Raw genomic sequence first — 15,830 nt, 5'->3', positions numbered from 1 at the left:
TCATGGACGCCATGGCATGAGGTAGGCACGAGTAACATTAGCTTCCACCACCATGACCTGGGGACAGAGGCAGGAAGGACAGCCTCATCCCCATTTCAGAGTCGAGGAAACACAGACCCATGACTCACACTAGCTCTCATGGTCTGGAAGCAACAGCAGGGTCTAGAGTTCAAGTCTTCTAGGCCCTCGTGTTGGGCTTCGCCATACACCTTGAAAAGAACATGGAACGGGGTGGAAGAGCACGAGATTTGAACCTCGGATCTGCCATTCAGTAGTTGTGTGACTTTGGACAAGTTACTTAACCTGGCTGAGTCTTGCCTTCCTCCATGAAAGGGGATAATAATGCCTTCACCTCAGGAAGCTACTGGGAGAATTTTAAGAATGTGCCAAGAACAAGGTAAACATCAAATAACATTTCCCACCCTCCCATCTAAAGGACCAAAAGGGAGGTCATCTCCCTCCATGTCCTGGCTTACCAACAGTCATGGGTCCTTAATTCCTTTCATCTAGATACCTAGGAGAAATGCACTGATTACCAAATATTACTGCCCCATTCTACAGAAAAGACCACTGAAGGTAGCGTGGCCATATGCCCAAAACCACTCAAATTAAAGACTGGTAAAATTCCTCTGAAACACTGTACTGTTTTATTAGTTGTTTTTTTTTTTAAAACTATCAGTTAAGTTATGGTCACAACAAGCATTATACACTTATTATTTAAAAAATTCACACAACACAAAAATGCATTAAAGTAAAAAGTATAAGTTCTTCTCCTAGTCTTCCCAGAGAAGAGCTAAGAGTTTTATGGACTAAGACGGTTTTTCTACCTAAACACTCATACATACAGACCTTGCCTTTTTTATTTCATTTTTCCTTTTTCATTTTCCAAAAAGGAATCATACCTGGGTGTGGGGGGGGGGGATGGAATTATAAACACTTGTTCCTTCAAAGCTTAAGCCCACCTTCCTATTCCTCCAGAACCTGCCTTTAAGACTCGCACTAAGAGCCACCCTTGGATTTCCTCAGGACCCTGCCTGGCTCAGTGATGAGGCATGGACAGGGTAACGTGGACACCCGTGTCTGCCTCTGGCTTTGCTATCCTGTAGGCACCTCAGTTTTGTCATGTGTAATGTGGGTGGGTGCGTTCACATGGCTTCAGTTTTATAAAGGCCTCTCTACTGTGCCCGCCACTTTCATAGTGGTCCTCAAACTACCCTGTCGAAAAACTCAGGGCAGGTGCCATCGCTTTCAATGCCCCAAGGAAAAATCAGAGGCCCAGGAGGTTCCTCAAACGGCCAAGATGACCACTGGCCAGCAAGAGAACTGGGGTAGGCACCAAGTTCCCTGTCCCGCTCCTGTGCTGCTTCCTCTGTAAGCTTTCTTGCTCAGGCCAAGGAGGATGCAGGCCAGGTAGGGTGTGTTTGAGCCTAACAGCGCCCCCCACCCACCCACCCCCCACCTTCTGCCCCTCAGCAAGATCCTAGCCCCTCCTCCCACATGCCCAGGCTCCTCAGTGCCCAGCCCCACCTCAAGCTATGGATGGCAGCCTAGGGAACCTGTGTTTCTGTCCTGGTCTTGGCAACTGGGCAGGCAGCTCCTGCTCAGCTCCTCGTGGCCACAAGAAGAGACGTTCTTGCCCTGCGGAGTCCCCCAGAGGACTCATCACCCCAGCAGCAGCCTGCCTTCCCTCAGGCAGCCTGGGGTCCTACAGTGGTTCTTCACCCCCAGAGGCCCTTCCTCACAGACCACCATCCGCTCTGCTGGTTCAGTCTGCAAAGGCCCTCTCCATGCCTCACTCCTCCTTTCTCCCAAAGTCCACCTCCATACTCACCTCCTCGGAGCGGCATGCCATGACCGGCCCCGCCCAACACCGGCTGCTGCTCTCCTCCACATCCCCTCCGCCCTCAGTGGTCACTCTGTAGGTATGAATGTGCTCCGGGGGACACATGGCAGCATGAGAGCCTTTCCCAGGAGCTGCAGCAACAAACAGATTATCTGTGCCTCCTGCTAGTCTGTAGGGGCCCAGGGGACAGGGGCCATGCCTTCCAGGCCCTCTGTGTCCTCTACAAAGCCCTCTGGGTGTCTTTGCCACTGGGCTGGGCACCTGCTCCGCTGGGCGCAGGGCGGGAAGGCCTCCGGTGACGCCTAGCCGGGGAGGTTTCAGAAGGGTTTGCTGGCTCAGATAAGGACGGAGACTCCTCTTCCCTGAATGGCCCAGCCCTTCTCCCAGAACAGCCCCTCACTTCAGCCTCCTGGGGACCTGCGTGAGGCCAACAGCCTCTCCAGGAGGGACAGAGTCTTCTGGGCATTCTCTGGTTCTCTAACCGCCCCCCCCCGCCCCCCAATCTGTGTCTCAAGGCTGAGGCCCAGAAGGACACAGAGCCCTGCGGGTAACCGAGATTCTCACTCCGCTCTCCAGGCCTGCCGGAGACTGCTAATACCTGAGAGCCTCCAGAGGAAATGTGTTTGGGAAAATAAATTCCACTTTAGAGGCTCCCGAGCGCAAGACTGGAGCGCGAACCCCGCCAGAGCAAACAGGACCTCTCGGCATGTTAAAACCCAGCAAGGCGAGGTTCCCTCTCCCCAGGCTCGTTATGGAGGCTCATCCCCTCAGGCAGCCCAGGGACAGGACAGGGCTCTACACCCTTACCGACCATCTTATTTATGCTCCTGAACTGCTAGTTCCCTTTCAACAAGCATGGGCTGGGCACCACAGATTAGTCATACACACTTCTGTGTACTCACAACAAACCAGGAGGAAAATGGGATCCCTGTTCCCGATGAGAAACTGAGGTCTGGGGAAGGGAGATGTTAAGCAGGGACAGGGCCCGTGCTGGGTGCATCAAACAGCACAACTGTTGGGGGGGGGGCGTTTGCGTAGGGACCCTATCTTACACAGGAAAAAGCTGGGGCCACGAAATCAAGGGAGGAGCCCCATGTACCCAGTAACTGGTGTGACTCCAGCTCGAGCCTCCAAACTCGACGCTCCTCCCCTGACTGACCAGAATCCTCTTGCTAGGAGAACCGTGTAAGGCCTTGAGGTCATGCCCAAGGGCCTCCTGACGACCTTAGTACCCACTAATACCCAACAGTAGACACTTTCTCCTTGGCGAGAGAGACCAAGCTACGGCCCAGGATGAGAACAAAGCTGTCACAATGAACTAGCTAAAAATAAAGGAGGTACCCACAGGCCTCAAGAGGAACAGAGCCGCCCTGGAATGTGGCAGGGCAAGAACAACAGGCTTAATTCCCAGCCTGCCTGAGTCCATGGCTTGGGCTGGAGCCAGCCTCCAGACTCACCCTTCCCAAAGTCCCAGGCACCTCCAGACAAGAGAGAAGAGAGGCTCCAAAGGGCAGTTCTGCTTTCACTTTGAGACAACCAGACCCTAATGCCCCGGGGTGCAAACGGCGCAGTAGTATGAGTAGACTGGGCTGGAACCCCAAAGCCCTCAGGCCTCCTCCAGCTACCCCGCCCCACCCCATCACTGGGGGCAAGTCACTTCCACCAGCAGAACAGCAACAAAGAAAACTGCCCGCTGGCCCTCATAAGGGCTGCAGGAGCTCCAGGCACCGGATTACTCTTCCTCCTCTCCAGAGATGACTTTCCCCCCCACCGAAGTGCCTCTCGGGTGCCAACAGGTGTGTCCCAGCATTCCTACAGCTCCATGTGCTCTCCAAGCGGTTCCACATCCCTTCTCTAGCTGGATAAACGGGCAGAGGGCAAGGCAGGAATCATTCATCCCATCTGACAAATAACGAAACTGAGGCCCAGACAGCTCGCCGGCCAACACCATACTGCTCAAGCTAGAAGAATCTGTTAGATAGAATGGATTCTAGCCTCCCAGACTTCTGGATGCGGACACTGAGGCCCAAGGATCCCTACGAACCCACCACTTTGAATGCCAGAGTGCCTCTGCCCAAACTTCAGCCATAAAATGCACTGTCCAGCAGAGTTCTGTCCAACAGAAATATAATGAAAGCCACATATGTAATTTTAAACTTTCTAGTGGCCACGTGTTTTTTTTAAAAAGGTGAAATTAATTTTAATAACATTGTACTTAACCCAATATAGCCAAAATATTATTATGCTTTTTAAATTGCTAATGAGATACTTTATGTATCTTCTTGTCATACAAAGTCTTTGAAATCCTGTGCATACCTGACACCTACTAGCAGACTCTAATCAGACTCACCACATTTCAAGTGCCCAGTAGTCACGTGTGGCCAGCGGCTACTGTTCTGGACAGCACAGCTCAGCACCCCCATTTTGGGAGGCCTGGGTGATGGTTTCTAATGCCGGCTGTGGCCACGTATGCAGCCTGGGACCGCGGTCCGGGTTCCGCAGGTGCAGCCAGATCTGCCCACCAGTGTCAGACAGACGGGCCTGCAATCCCCGAGCTCGTCCTACTGCTTTGCCGCCACACAGATCAGGTCAATTTCACTTCCTGAGGTTCATCGGCCGCATGTGTAAAAGGCAGGAAGAAATGCCTACATCCAAGCTGCCTGGAAGGACTCGACTAAACCAAGCCCGTTAGAGTATGTCGCAAACAGAAAAGATCCCTGCAAAGGTGAGGTGGTGCCTTTACGACAGTGGCCTGGGTCTCCTGCTCCACTGGTCCCACCCACCCAGAGAGACATCAGAGAAGGCACCGGGAGACACCAGAGAAACGAGGGCAGATCGAATAACAGGGCTGAAGGCAAACCCCAATCAAGGAAACAAGCTGCTCAAAGTGCGGCTGGGCAGAAGCTGCAGGTGCCAACAATCTGCAGGACTGTGCATTATAAAAGCATTACGGGTTCTTGCATTACGGGTTCTTCTGGAAGGTTAGGCATGGCCCTTGGTGGGGGCCCTCTTTTAAATGCAAACAAGGATGGGGGAGGAAGACAGGGTACAGGGGGAAATTTGAAACATGGGACATTTCTAACATTTCACTGTAAATGACTTTATTGGGCCAATTTCCTTCCCAAGGGGAGGGAGTTCAGTCAACACTGAGCAAGAGAAGAGGGGCACGGGGGGAGGAGGCAAGCAAAGCCAAGGTGCCCATGTTGGGGAGGATGGGGAAGGACAGAAAGAGGCCTGGGGAACCTGCGGGCTGGGGGGAGGTCCCGTGCCCAGCTCTGCCTCAACTTTCAAGCTCCCTGGCTGTTTCCCTAAACAACGAAAAGGGAGGGTTGGGTGCAGTATGGTGGGAAGAACATGGGTTTCTGAGTTCGGGGACCAGGGAGTGTTCCTGTCCCTATCACTAAGGAACTGTGTGGTCTTTGGCAAGTCACTTCACCCCCTGGGGTGGGGGGGGGGTCTCTGTTTCCTCTCTTCTAAATGGAGGAAGTGCCCTTCTCCAGGTGGATAAAGACAAGGGTTCCCCCAGCAACGCCAGTCCTACACATACGCCCAAGAGGAATAAAAGTCCACACAGGAAAAACACGCACACAAACGTTCACAGCAACATTATTCCGAAGTGGGAATAACCCAATGTCCATCAACTGACAAATATATAAACACACTGTGGAATCTGGATACAACTACATTTTATTCAGCTGCAAAGGACCGATCGATGCTACGGCACGGACAAACCCTGAAAACACAATCCTCAGTGACAGACCAGACACACAAAGGCTACATACTGCAGGATTCCATTTATGTGAACTCTCTGGAAGAGGTAAATCCGTTTTTATAGAAAATAGATTAATAGACACCAGGGGCTGGGAGGAGGGTGGGATGGGGACCGTCTGCTTAATGGGTACGGGGTTTCTTTTGGGAGTGATGAAAACGTTCTGGAATCAGATCGCGGTCAGGGCTGCACAATCTCGTGACTGTACTTGAAGTCACTCGGTACACTTTAAAATCGTGAGTTTTACACTGAGTATTAATACCTCAACTAAAAAAATAATGGGGGCTCTGCCATCACATTCGATGGGTCTGAATGCTGGCTCTTCTGCTGTTTCCTAGCTGAGCCTCAGGGTCTTTATCCAAAAGTGGAGATCCTAACAGCACCCCTGCACAGGGGCGATGTGGGGATGTGATGTTTTCTGCACAGTACCCGGCAGTGAACGCGACGGGCGTTCCATGATGAAATCCTGATGATGAAATAAGACCTGTGTGAGGAAAGACAGGCCCCTAGTCGGCATTCAGTGTCCCTCCAAGGTCCCCTCCCAGTGTCAGCGTCTGTGGCCTGTAACCAAGCCTGGAATCAGATGAACGTGATCCAACACTTTCAGCCCAGAAGCAGGGACCGCGGTTTGTAGACGGCTGGGCTGCCCACTTCGCGGTTCAGTCATCCTGCTGTGGGGCACGGCCACCCTCTCCTTTTAGGGACGATAGTCAGAGAGGCTGCAGGCCTAAGCGTCCTCTAACAGGGCCAGCCACATTTGGACAGCTGATAAGACAGCCAGGCCTGGCTTGGCTCCACCCAGGAAGGGAGAGGTTGTGTGGGCAAAAGCCCACGTGCATGCTTTAATTCCCGGAAAAGTGCAACGGATTCCCACACTGGAGCACGGGGGGCGGAGGGGGGCTCAGAGAGCCCTCCCCGCCTTTCCCTGCACCTACTCCCCCTTCTCGGAGTGCACCCGGGTCCCAGCAGCCGTCAGTGGGCTGGCGCCACTCACAGACCTGTCAACCTCACCAGGGCTCGGCTCCATGCAGTAAACGAGGAAATGGCTAATTTTAAACTAAGGTCAAGTGTGTGATGTGAATGGAAACAAATGGGAAGAAAGAGACTCTTTAAAAATTATCTACTTGGGACTCCTGGATGGCTCAGTCCATTGAGTGGCTGCCCTCAGCTCAGGTCATGATCCCAGGGTCCTAGGATCAAGTCCCCCATCAGGCCCCCTGCTCAGCGGGGAGCCTGCTTCTCCCTTTCCTTCTGCCTGCTGCTCCCTGTGCTTATGCTCTCTTTCTCTCTGTCAAATAAATACATAATATCTTTTTTAAAAAATTATCTACTAAAACACGTTACAGGTTTGACTGTCCCGAGGGTTGGTGTGGGATGACAGGAACCTGTACAAACTTCTGGTGGGGGTATGAAGTGGCAGGACCCCCGGGGATGGCAATTTGACAAAACCTGGAAAATGGGAAGATGTACACACTCTTCGACCCAGCCCTTCCAGCCCAGATCGACAGCCCCGCGCCCAGAGCAACGCGCATGTGTTCTAGAGACGTGCGTGAGGAGAATCACAGTGGCACTGTTTCTAAGTTCAAACATCAGAAACCCAAATTCCCATCAAAAGAATAGATAAATCCTAAACTGGGGTGTTTTGCACAAAGTGAGAGCATGCAGCAGTCCAAATTGATGAAACACAGGTGTGTGCATCGATGTGGCGCAATCCTGAGGACAGACTGCTGAGGCAGAAAAGGCAAGTTGCAAAAGGATACATCATTTACAAAAGCTTATAACTACATAAAGTAACTATAAACTATACACTGCTTATAGACACATGCTCTGTAATAAAGGCATAAAAACATGCACGGAAATAATAAACATCTACATCAGGACTGCGGCGCTCTCTGGAGGGAGACACAGAATGGGACAGAAGACAGGAAAGCCGAGCTTTCAGTCTGTCTCTAATGTAATTGTAACCATGTCTGTAACTTCTCAGGCTGAGTGGTAGGTACACAGGTGTTTGTTATGCTGATCTCAAATCTCATTTTTATGCACCTCGAATATTTCATAATAAAATGTGTCTCCTACATATTGACTTGTGGGGGAGAGAATTAAAATACAGATTCCACGTTAAATCAGTAAAATCAAGAAGGATGGATTTTTCTCCTAGAGGGAAGAAGCAGAGGGTGTAAGAAGAGCCTACTGGAGCCCATTCCAGATTGTCTTAAGACCTTGAGAAAGTCATGTCTCTCTCCATGGGACCTCCAGTGCCTGTTTCTAAATGAGGAATAAAATTCCTGATTTTCGTCTGCAGCATAAAGGGCAGACGGGGGTGATGGTGGGGGGGGATGCCCAGGGAGGCATTGCAAGGGGGTGCACTGCTCTGGGACACTCAGGAATACTACTACTACTTCCTGTCCTCACAACCTCACCGGAGGTTTTTGAAAGCATACATACACACAAGCTTGTTAATATACGCGTGTGTATGGTTCGACAGGTGGGGACACACACACACACACACACACACACGATACCTGCTAAGACAGCCATAACTGTTCCGGGATGCTCAGCGATAACAAGCCATTCAGGAGAAAGCAAAACTACATTTTGAGATCTATCCATCTGACTCTCCCTCACCAAGTTTTAAGTCTAAGACCCATTTGCCCACCTAGGGCCTGGCTTTAAGCCCCTCCTAAGTTAGCACGTTCCCACCCATGATCCGACCACTGGCCCTATGCTCTCACAGCCTTCTGTGCTCTGCACTTCTTCCAAGACAGCAAATCATTAGTGATGCTCCAGGGGAGTAGGGAGCATTTCACACCGAGTTTATACCCGTCACCCCAGCCTAGCACAGCCCTCCGCACATGAGAAAGGACTCAACCGTTTCCAAAGAAACTACTGAGTCGCCATGAGCGGACTTGATTCTAAAGGTCCACAAATCAACAAACAGGTGCCCGAAGCCTGGCCACAGCTGCCTCCCGGCCTCGAAGCTGCCTGGCTGCCTCTTTGTCGGCCGGGGCAGGGGCGCCCTCAGGCACGCTCAGAGCCGACTCTGGGGGCTAATTCCATCCCGCAGGAGTCCCTGACTGCAGGCATGGGTGGAGAGACAGTACCAAATCTGTCTCTTCTGGATAAGGCTGCCCATGCCATTTCCAGAAAACAGCAGGAGTGTGGGAGGACAGTGCAGCACGGCCAGATGTGAAAGTCCCTCGTACCCACCCGGTTTCCCAGTTTATTCCCTCACGACAGTCCCAAATTATCAAACCAAACGAAGCGTTGGGGCTTCTCAAGGTGGGGGGAGGGGGAGCTCTGAGAACATCCCCGGTAGCAGGGACAAGGATAATGAAATAAAGAATCACCCAAGGAGTGAGGCTCTAACCGGACATCTGTGTAACAACAGCAGATCAAAAGGTATCTGAGGTATTTTTCGTAACTTTCTATCTCTCCTCTCCCTCACCTCTGGGCAATAAGAAAAGGGCATTTTATTAATGCTTGGTGTTGCAGCTGGAATACATGGGCTGGGAGAAAATAAACCATGGGTAGCTCTTTAACTGCCAAACATAGTCTCCCCCACCTTCCTGGGGCAAGCACTCCTGAGTTCAGCTCTTGGACAAATCACACCTGTTTGTTCACCTGCTGATGGGGATTACTCAGGGTCACGGGGATCCCACTCAGTGAGAACCCACTGGTTGCCATTCTTACAAACTTGAAGGAAAGAAAGCTTAGTACTTACTTTTTTTTTTTTTTTTAAGATTTTAGTTTTTATTCTTTTTTTTTAGATTTTATATACTTATTTATTTATTTGACACGGAGAGAGACACAGCAAGAGAGGGAACACAAGCAGGGGGAGTGGGAAAGGGAGAGAGAGAAGCAGGTTTCCTGCCAAGCAGGGAGCCCGATGTGGGGCTCGATCCCAGAACCCTGGGATCATGACTGGAACCAAGAGCAGACACTTAATGACTGAGCCACCCAGGCGCCCCAAGATTTCATTTCTAAGCAATCTTCACACACAACATGGGGCTCGAACTCCCAACCCTGAGATGGAGCGAAGCATGGTTTACCCACTGGGCCAGTTGGCCACCCCGGGAAGCTAGTCCTTAAGAGGCCAGTTCTCACCGTGCTGGACTCCTCCTCCTCTCCCAAACAAAGCGCTATGCGCACCATCTCCCTCCTCCAGGCTCTTCATGGCGAAGCCAAGTGGAAGAAGCCGACAAGAGGACTGGCCTGTTAAAAGTTACTTGGAGGTCAAAGGACCCAGCCTCTAGCTACAGAACTAGCAGATGTCTGGGATTCTGATGAATGGAATCTTTCACAAGCACACACGTGCCTTCCTTTTCCTGCTAAAAGCACCAGGCGAGTAAAAGGAAACTATGTCTTGTACTTATTTCAGTCTAACACCAAGACACGCTTTTCCCAGCACCCCATTAACCAACAGCACGCAAATGCACTCTGGTAAATGGGGCTCCACACAAGGCAGCCAGGCCCTTGGCCTGTTTCAACCCCAGATATATTTACAAGATTGAATTAGTGACATGTCTCACCGGCAATGGAGAGAGAAATGAGAACTCTTTTCATGATCACGTCTGTATCCTGAGCAATCCCGGAAAAACCTTCCCTGACACCTCCCCGTCTTCCTTCCTCCTACCCCCAGGCCAGAAGGCAAGAAAATGAATGAATGCTAGTGGGAGAGGCCGGGGCTGTCTTTAGAGCACAAGAGGCTGCCTAGGGCTGAAGGGCTGAATCATCATGGCTACCCACGCTGGCAGGATAGGCAAGCGGGGGCTAGCCTTGCTGGGTCCCTATTGGGTCCCCACTGGGTCGCAGGTAGAGCCTGATTTAGGCAAGAAGAGCAGGGTTTGGAGTCCTACAGCCCCACCCAGCCTTTTCACAGTAAGTGGTGGGTAGGAAGGGCTGCCCTCTACCAAGTCTGGAGGCCCAGGAGAGAAGATGCAGTCCCCAAGGCTCTGTACGGGTGGAGGTGGGGAAAGCCGACTAGGCCATTGTTAAGAGTGTCCACTAGGCTCTTAGGAGGCCCTGGAAGCTTCCTGGGGACCACACCCATGGAGGGCAATGCCACATAGCCCATCATGCAGACAAAGGTGATCCCTCTGGCAGGCGCACGCACGCGCACGCACACACGCGCGCACACACACACACACACACACACACCCTATAGAAAGCAGTTTAAGATGGTCTCCGTTGGGGTGCAAGAAAGCCATCTCGTTCCTAAAACTGTCCTTGGCCAATAATACCATATGATGTAAGCTTTGGCCTCAAGACCCTCCTCCAGCACTGTTCTGAGGCCAGGAAGGGGTGGGGAGGGAAGGCCAGGATCCCAATCTCAGAGCAGAAGGGATTTGAGGAGGACCAATACATTCAGAAGTCACACACCCAGATGCCTCCAGGAGCCTGATCAATGGAATGATGGAATTCGAGGGAGGCCACAGTCAACACCGAGTGCCTGAGGAAACAATGCTTACTGAGTACAGTCCAAACCTCAACCCAGCGTAGGCCCCGAAGGCCACACAGGTGATACGGGTATGGATGGTGGAAGCTTAGAAGAGTCTTCTGGGTCCCCCACTCCACTGGTCTGCTGTCTGGAACTACAGTGTATGCCACGTGCAGGGGAAGGACCGTTAACTCATCTGCACGGTACATTTCCCCACTGGAAATGGGAAGAATGTCAGCGGCACACAACACCCCTGGAGACAGCCTGAACGATACATGGCGGCAGACACAGCTCCCTGAGCTCCGTGGCCAGGGGAAGCTCCACCGCACTGCCCCGCAGGGAGCAGGAGTCCCACAGCCAGTCAACTCAGAGTCACTGTTGCTTCTAGCTGTGAGGGATGGTGGCAGATTTCCAGGCCTGTCTCCTAACTGCCCTGCTTTGGTCCCCACGCAGCACAGGACCCAGGATCCAAGCAGCATCCCCAGGGCCTTGGTCTCAGCACCTCCCCCTCAGCTAACTTCCAGGAGGTCCAAGTTCCCCGTGGAGGGAGGGAGAGACCCGCCCTGGCACTGCCTCTTAACTCACCAGGTGACCTTGATGAGGTCATGGCCCGCAGCAGGCCTACTTCCTATAGGGCCAGAGAGGGCTGTCCTACATAGATGGGGAGAGAACTGAGTGACTCCAAAGCTTTAGGCTCCCGCCTCTCACCTGTAGGTACTTCCCTAGTCTGATCGCCACAGTCAGGCTCACTTTGTTTGTGCATCCCAGCTTACTCCAGCAGTCCTGTCACCCATGCTGGGTGTGGGGGGTTCAGGAGCCTCTGCCAGGCCTCCGACTGATAAAACGGTTGCTTTTCCCCACAGCCTAGGCTGTTCCTTAAAAACACGGTGGCAAGGCTGGCATTAGGGGAGAGATACACCTTTAAGACCTGCCAGTGGACAGTATTTTCTGCGAGACGGATGTCAAAGGCAGCAACCCTTCAGGGTAGGGAGACGCGTCCCAGTGCGAGTACACACATGTCGCAGGCATACATGTCAAGGCCTCTATCTGACTCAAAAGACCAGTCTCTTATTTAAGCTCCCTGGCCTGGCTGGAAATTACAGTTTAAGAGAGCAGTCACGTAGAGAAATAAAAAATTCCATTTAGACATGCCGCTCCCGACCTGAGGCCTATGAGCAAAGTTTCCGGTGGCCTCCGCACCCCTCCCCGTTCCGGGAAGCCGGGTGGGTCACCCAGTCCCCAGACTGAGGAGCAGCCGCAACAGCTGGCAGAACAGGGGTGAGAGCCTCTCCGGGCACCTGGGGTCCTCCGCGAGGACCCCCGACTATGGGATGCCCGGCCTCCAGCCGGCACCCCCGCCTGCTGCGCGCTCAGCTCCCCACCATCCCTGTAATCACTCCTCCGCCCACGGCGCTCAGAACCTTCCGAGGAGGCCTTGAGGACCGACCCACCGGTCCCCCCCCCCCCTCCCAGCTCAGGCGCCTCCCCGCGTGGCCCGGGGGCCCATCTGACATCCACAGCCCAGCTCAAGGACACTGCAGCAAGCAGCCCCGTCTCGGGGGTCGTCCCCCCAACACACACAAAATCCCGGGCAGAATCGAAGAGCGAAGGCTTCCCCCCTCCCCTCCGCCCTGCCGTCCGAGCGGTGCCGGCCTGGAGGAGGCTGGGCGCGGGAGGATGGAGGCGGCGGCGAGCGGATGCCGGAATGCAACGCTGCGGGCAGAGCGCCGGGCGGCGGCGCGGGCGGGGGCGCACCTTTTTGACTTGGTCATCCTTCAGCTCGGTGAAGTAATAGGCCAGGAGCTGCGCGGCGATCATGCTGACGGTCTCGGACGCGAGGCGGCGGGCGTGGGGCCGGCGTCGGAGCTCCGCAGCCCGGGCGAGCCGTGGTCCTCGGGCGGCTGCTCTGCGGCTCCTCCTCCTCCTCCTCCAGCCACGGCTCCACCCCCAAGGCCCGGGAGGCGGTGGCTCGCGCGCGCCCCGGCTCCGCGCTCCCGTCCCCGGCCGGGTGACAGCCGCCAGCCGGCCCACCTCCTCGGCGCCCATTGGCTGCCGCCCGTCTCTGCAGCGCGGGGCGGCGGCGTCCGGGCCCGGGCGGGGGGGCGCGGCGGCCGCTCCCTCCCGCGCCGGAAAGGGGGCGGCGGCGGCGGCGGGGCCGCGGAATCCCCCGCGGTCCGGCATGTGCCGGCACGTCCCCCACGTAGGGAGCCGGCGGGAGGGCAGGAGGCTGGCTCGGGCGCGCAGGGTCGCGCGTGGCGGCGCCCGGCCGGGCGGGCGCGCTCGGGGCGCGGGAGGAGGCGCCGCCCGACTCGGACGGGACGAGCTGCCCCCGAGGGGTGCCCGCGGCCGGCCGGGGCGGACCCCTTCCCGGGGAAACGAGGGCTCGCCCCCGGAGGCTCCGCGGATGGGGAGACGCCGGAGGCGCGCGCAGAAGTGGGTGTGCGGAGCGAGCTGGGCCTGGGCGGGCGGAAGCGAGCGCCCAAGGCCGCGCGGTCCTCGCCGCCGACCCCCGCTCCGGCCGGCGCCTGCGGCTCCGCGGGGCAGAGCGCCGAGCCCCAGCTGCGTCCTCCCGGCGGTGCATCACCCCGAGCGCGGCTCGCCCGGCCTAATCTCCGGCAGGCGGATTTGTGTTGCTAAATCGAGAGCGACGCCCCACAGCGCCCGCCCCGGAGTCCCTGGAGCCCGCGGCTCTGCGGAGGGCTCACGCCCCGGCCTGGTCGCAGCACCACCACCCCACCCCCGGCTTCCTCTTCCCCTCGTGCCCCGAGGCTCGCGGCCATCCGGCCCCTCCGAGGTGCCACCTTTTTCACTTCCCCAACGGAAGTGAGCCGGGCTGGGAGGAATCCTTGGAGAAACGTTCAGCCCTGACGAGGGGGAGGGGAGGTGCGGAATCGGGCGGTTAGGCTGCTGCTGGGACTGTTCTTAGATCGTCGCGTCTGTGTGCGGGAGCTTTACTGCCTCACCACCGGACGTGTAACGAGCTCCAACAGCGAAGAGGTTACTATCCTGATTCAACAGGTCATCCAGCTGAGGCTCCCAGAGGCCGCGTCTCTGGCCGAACTTCATACAACCAGGAAGCTGTAGATCCCAGGATTAGGTCCATGTGTTCTCAAAGCCCGTGCTCACCCCTGCAGTTGGCTGTCCTTCCTTTGTATGCAGCCTCTCTGCCTCAACAGGCTGGGCTCTCGGGACCAAGGCTGCACCACATGGGGCCCTGAGAGATGGTCACAGTCCAACTCCCCCCAACACCACCACCACCTCTACCCTAGACCTGGATCCGGGGGGGCCCTGACCAGGCCTCCGTAAAGGTATAGTGGTCCCGGGGGAGAGAAGGCTTAGGTACAGGACATTCCTTCTCAGGAGCATCAGGGGTCTGACCACTGTGGTCACCAAGCAAAGAGGACCTCAGATGTGACCCTTGAGGCCAGAGCCTTCAGTCCAGAGCTCAGCACCCAGGGCTGGCTTTCTGAGTCACCCTTCTGAGCTTGCCTCCTCATCTGTAACATGGAGATCCTAAAGCCCACCCGCCCAATACAAATAAAATACCTGCTTATTATACACGATAAATGGTGGGTATTATAAGATTGGGTAGCAGCAAGGGCTTCTCACTTGTATTCCTCCCCGTTCTAGGCCCTGAGGAGATTGCATAGCAATTTTATATTTGTAATTTTGAATTGTTTAACCAAAGAGGCTCCCTGAAATTATTTAAGCCTCCAACCCCACAAAGTCTGGATCTGCCTTGAGGATAGTATCGTCATAAAGTAGGAACAGAAGTTCTCTGGCATCCATCGAACACTTACACTGCCTACATGGCCATAAAGCAAAATTGGGAGAAAGAGAACAGTTTGGTTGTTCTCCACTGCCATTTGAGCCCTGCAGTGGTGATGCTCGAAGTTGCTAGAAGATCAAGAACTGTGCTTTGCAAATTACCCTCATCCAGCCCTCGGTGGTAGAAGGAGCCCTATGCAGTGGTCAGGAGCATTCCGAGTATACATACCCCTCAACCCGGCCCCCCGCCATCACTGCACCCCCGTTCCATCCATGATCTCTTGGATCACTGAGCTGGAACCAGGGAGCCCCTGAATCTCCCAGTTTTCCAGGCTACCCTGACATGTTCTTTCTTCAGGCAAGGAAGCTGCCAATACTTTCTCTTCCCTGGCCATGGAGAGAGAAACTGCTTCTCAAGATGACTCCTTCCTCCTTGCCCCTAAATGCACACAGTCCCCAAGGTCCATCAGTATTTCCTGAGAAATATCTCTAGGCCTGCCCCACTGCTTCCCTTCAACCCTGAGGGCTCATGGTCCCATGCCAGAAATATTACAAGAGTCTCCTAGCTGCCCTCCCTGGTTTCTGGCTTTCTACCATCCCAGTCATTCTGAAGTCCAGGCCACATTATTCCTGCTTTTTAAAAAAAGAAAAAAAAGGTGGCCTAATCACATCATAGCTCTGCCCCAAATCCCTTGATGACCCCCTCCTTCCTGACAGAGCCAACCGAAACACTTCAGCCCGATGTCTGAAGCCATCTGCGATCTGACTCCACTCTTCCCTGATTACCTCTTCCTCCCCCCACTCTCCCCGACCCACCAGGTCCCTTCCAGCAGGGCTCTGTATGTCCTTGCTCGCCCTGCTTTCTCCACTCACCACCCCCCAACCAAGTGTCCGGGTCACCCTCTCACTGAGGCCCATCTCTCCCACCCGCCACAGAAAGCCTTTCCTGAGCATGCTACTCACCCCGGTCTCCCAGGCCTCAGCACTTCCACACGGCCAACTCGGACTGTGCT

At 54.7% G+C, this 15,830-nt stretch overlaps 1 protein-coding gene across 1 annotated transcript in view; it reads right to left on the bottom strand.

The window, feature by feature from the left end:
* HK1 (hexokinase 1) overlaps positions 1-12,956 on the bottom strand; it is a 60,047-nt gene extending 47,091 nt beyond the window's left edge. The window contains exon 1 of the mRNA XM_044239668.1: positions 12,805-12,956. Within this exon, the coding sequence (XP_044095603.1) occupies positions 12,805-12,867 (63 nt within the window). The 5' untranslated portion in view covers positions 12,868-12,956. The remainder of the gene's footprint in view (positions 1-12,804) is intronic.
* Between the last annotated feature and the right edge of the window lie 2,874 nt (positions 12,957-15,830).

This window comes from Neovison vison, chromosome 2 (assembly GCF_020171115.1).
Source record: "Neovison vison isolate M4711 chromosome 2, ASM_NN_V1, whole genome shotgun sequence".
Classification (NCBI taxonomy): domain Eukaryota; kingdom Metazoa; phylum Chordata; class Mammalia; order Carnivora; family Mustelidae; genus Neogale; species Neogale vison.
The sequence above is the reverse complement of the archived record's forward strand: the minus strand, read 5'-3'. Positions and strand labels throughout refer to the sequence as shown.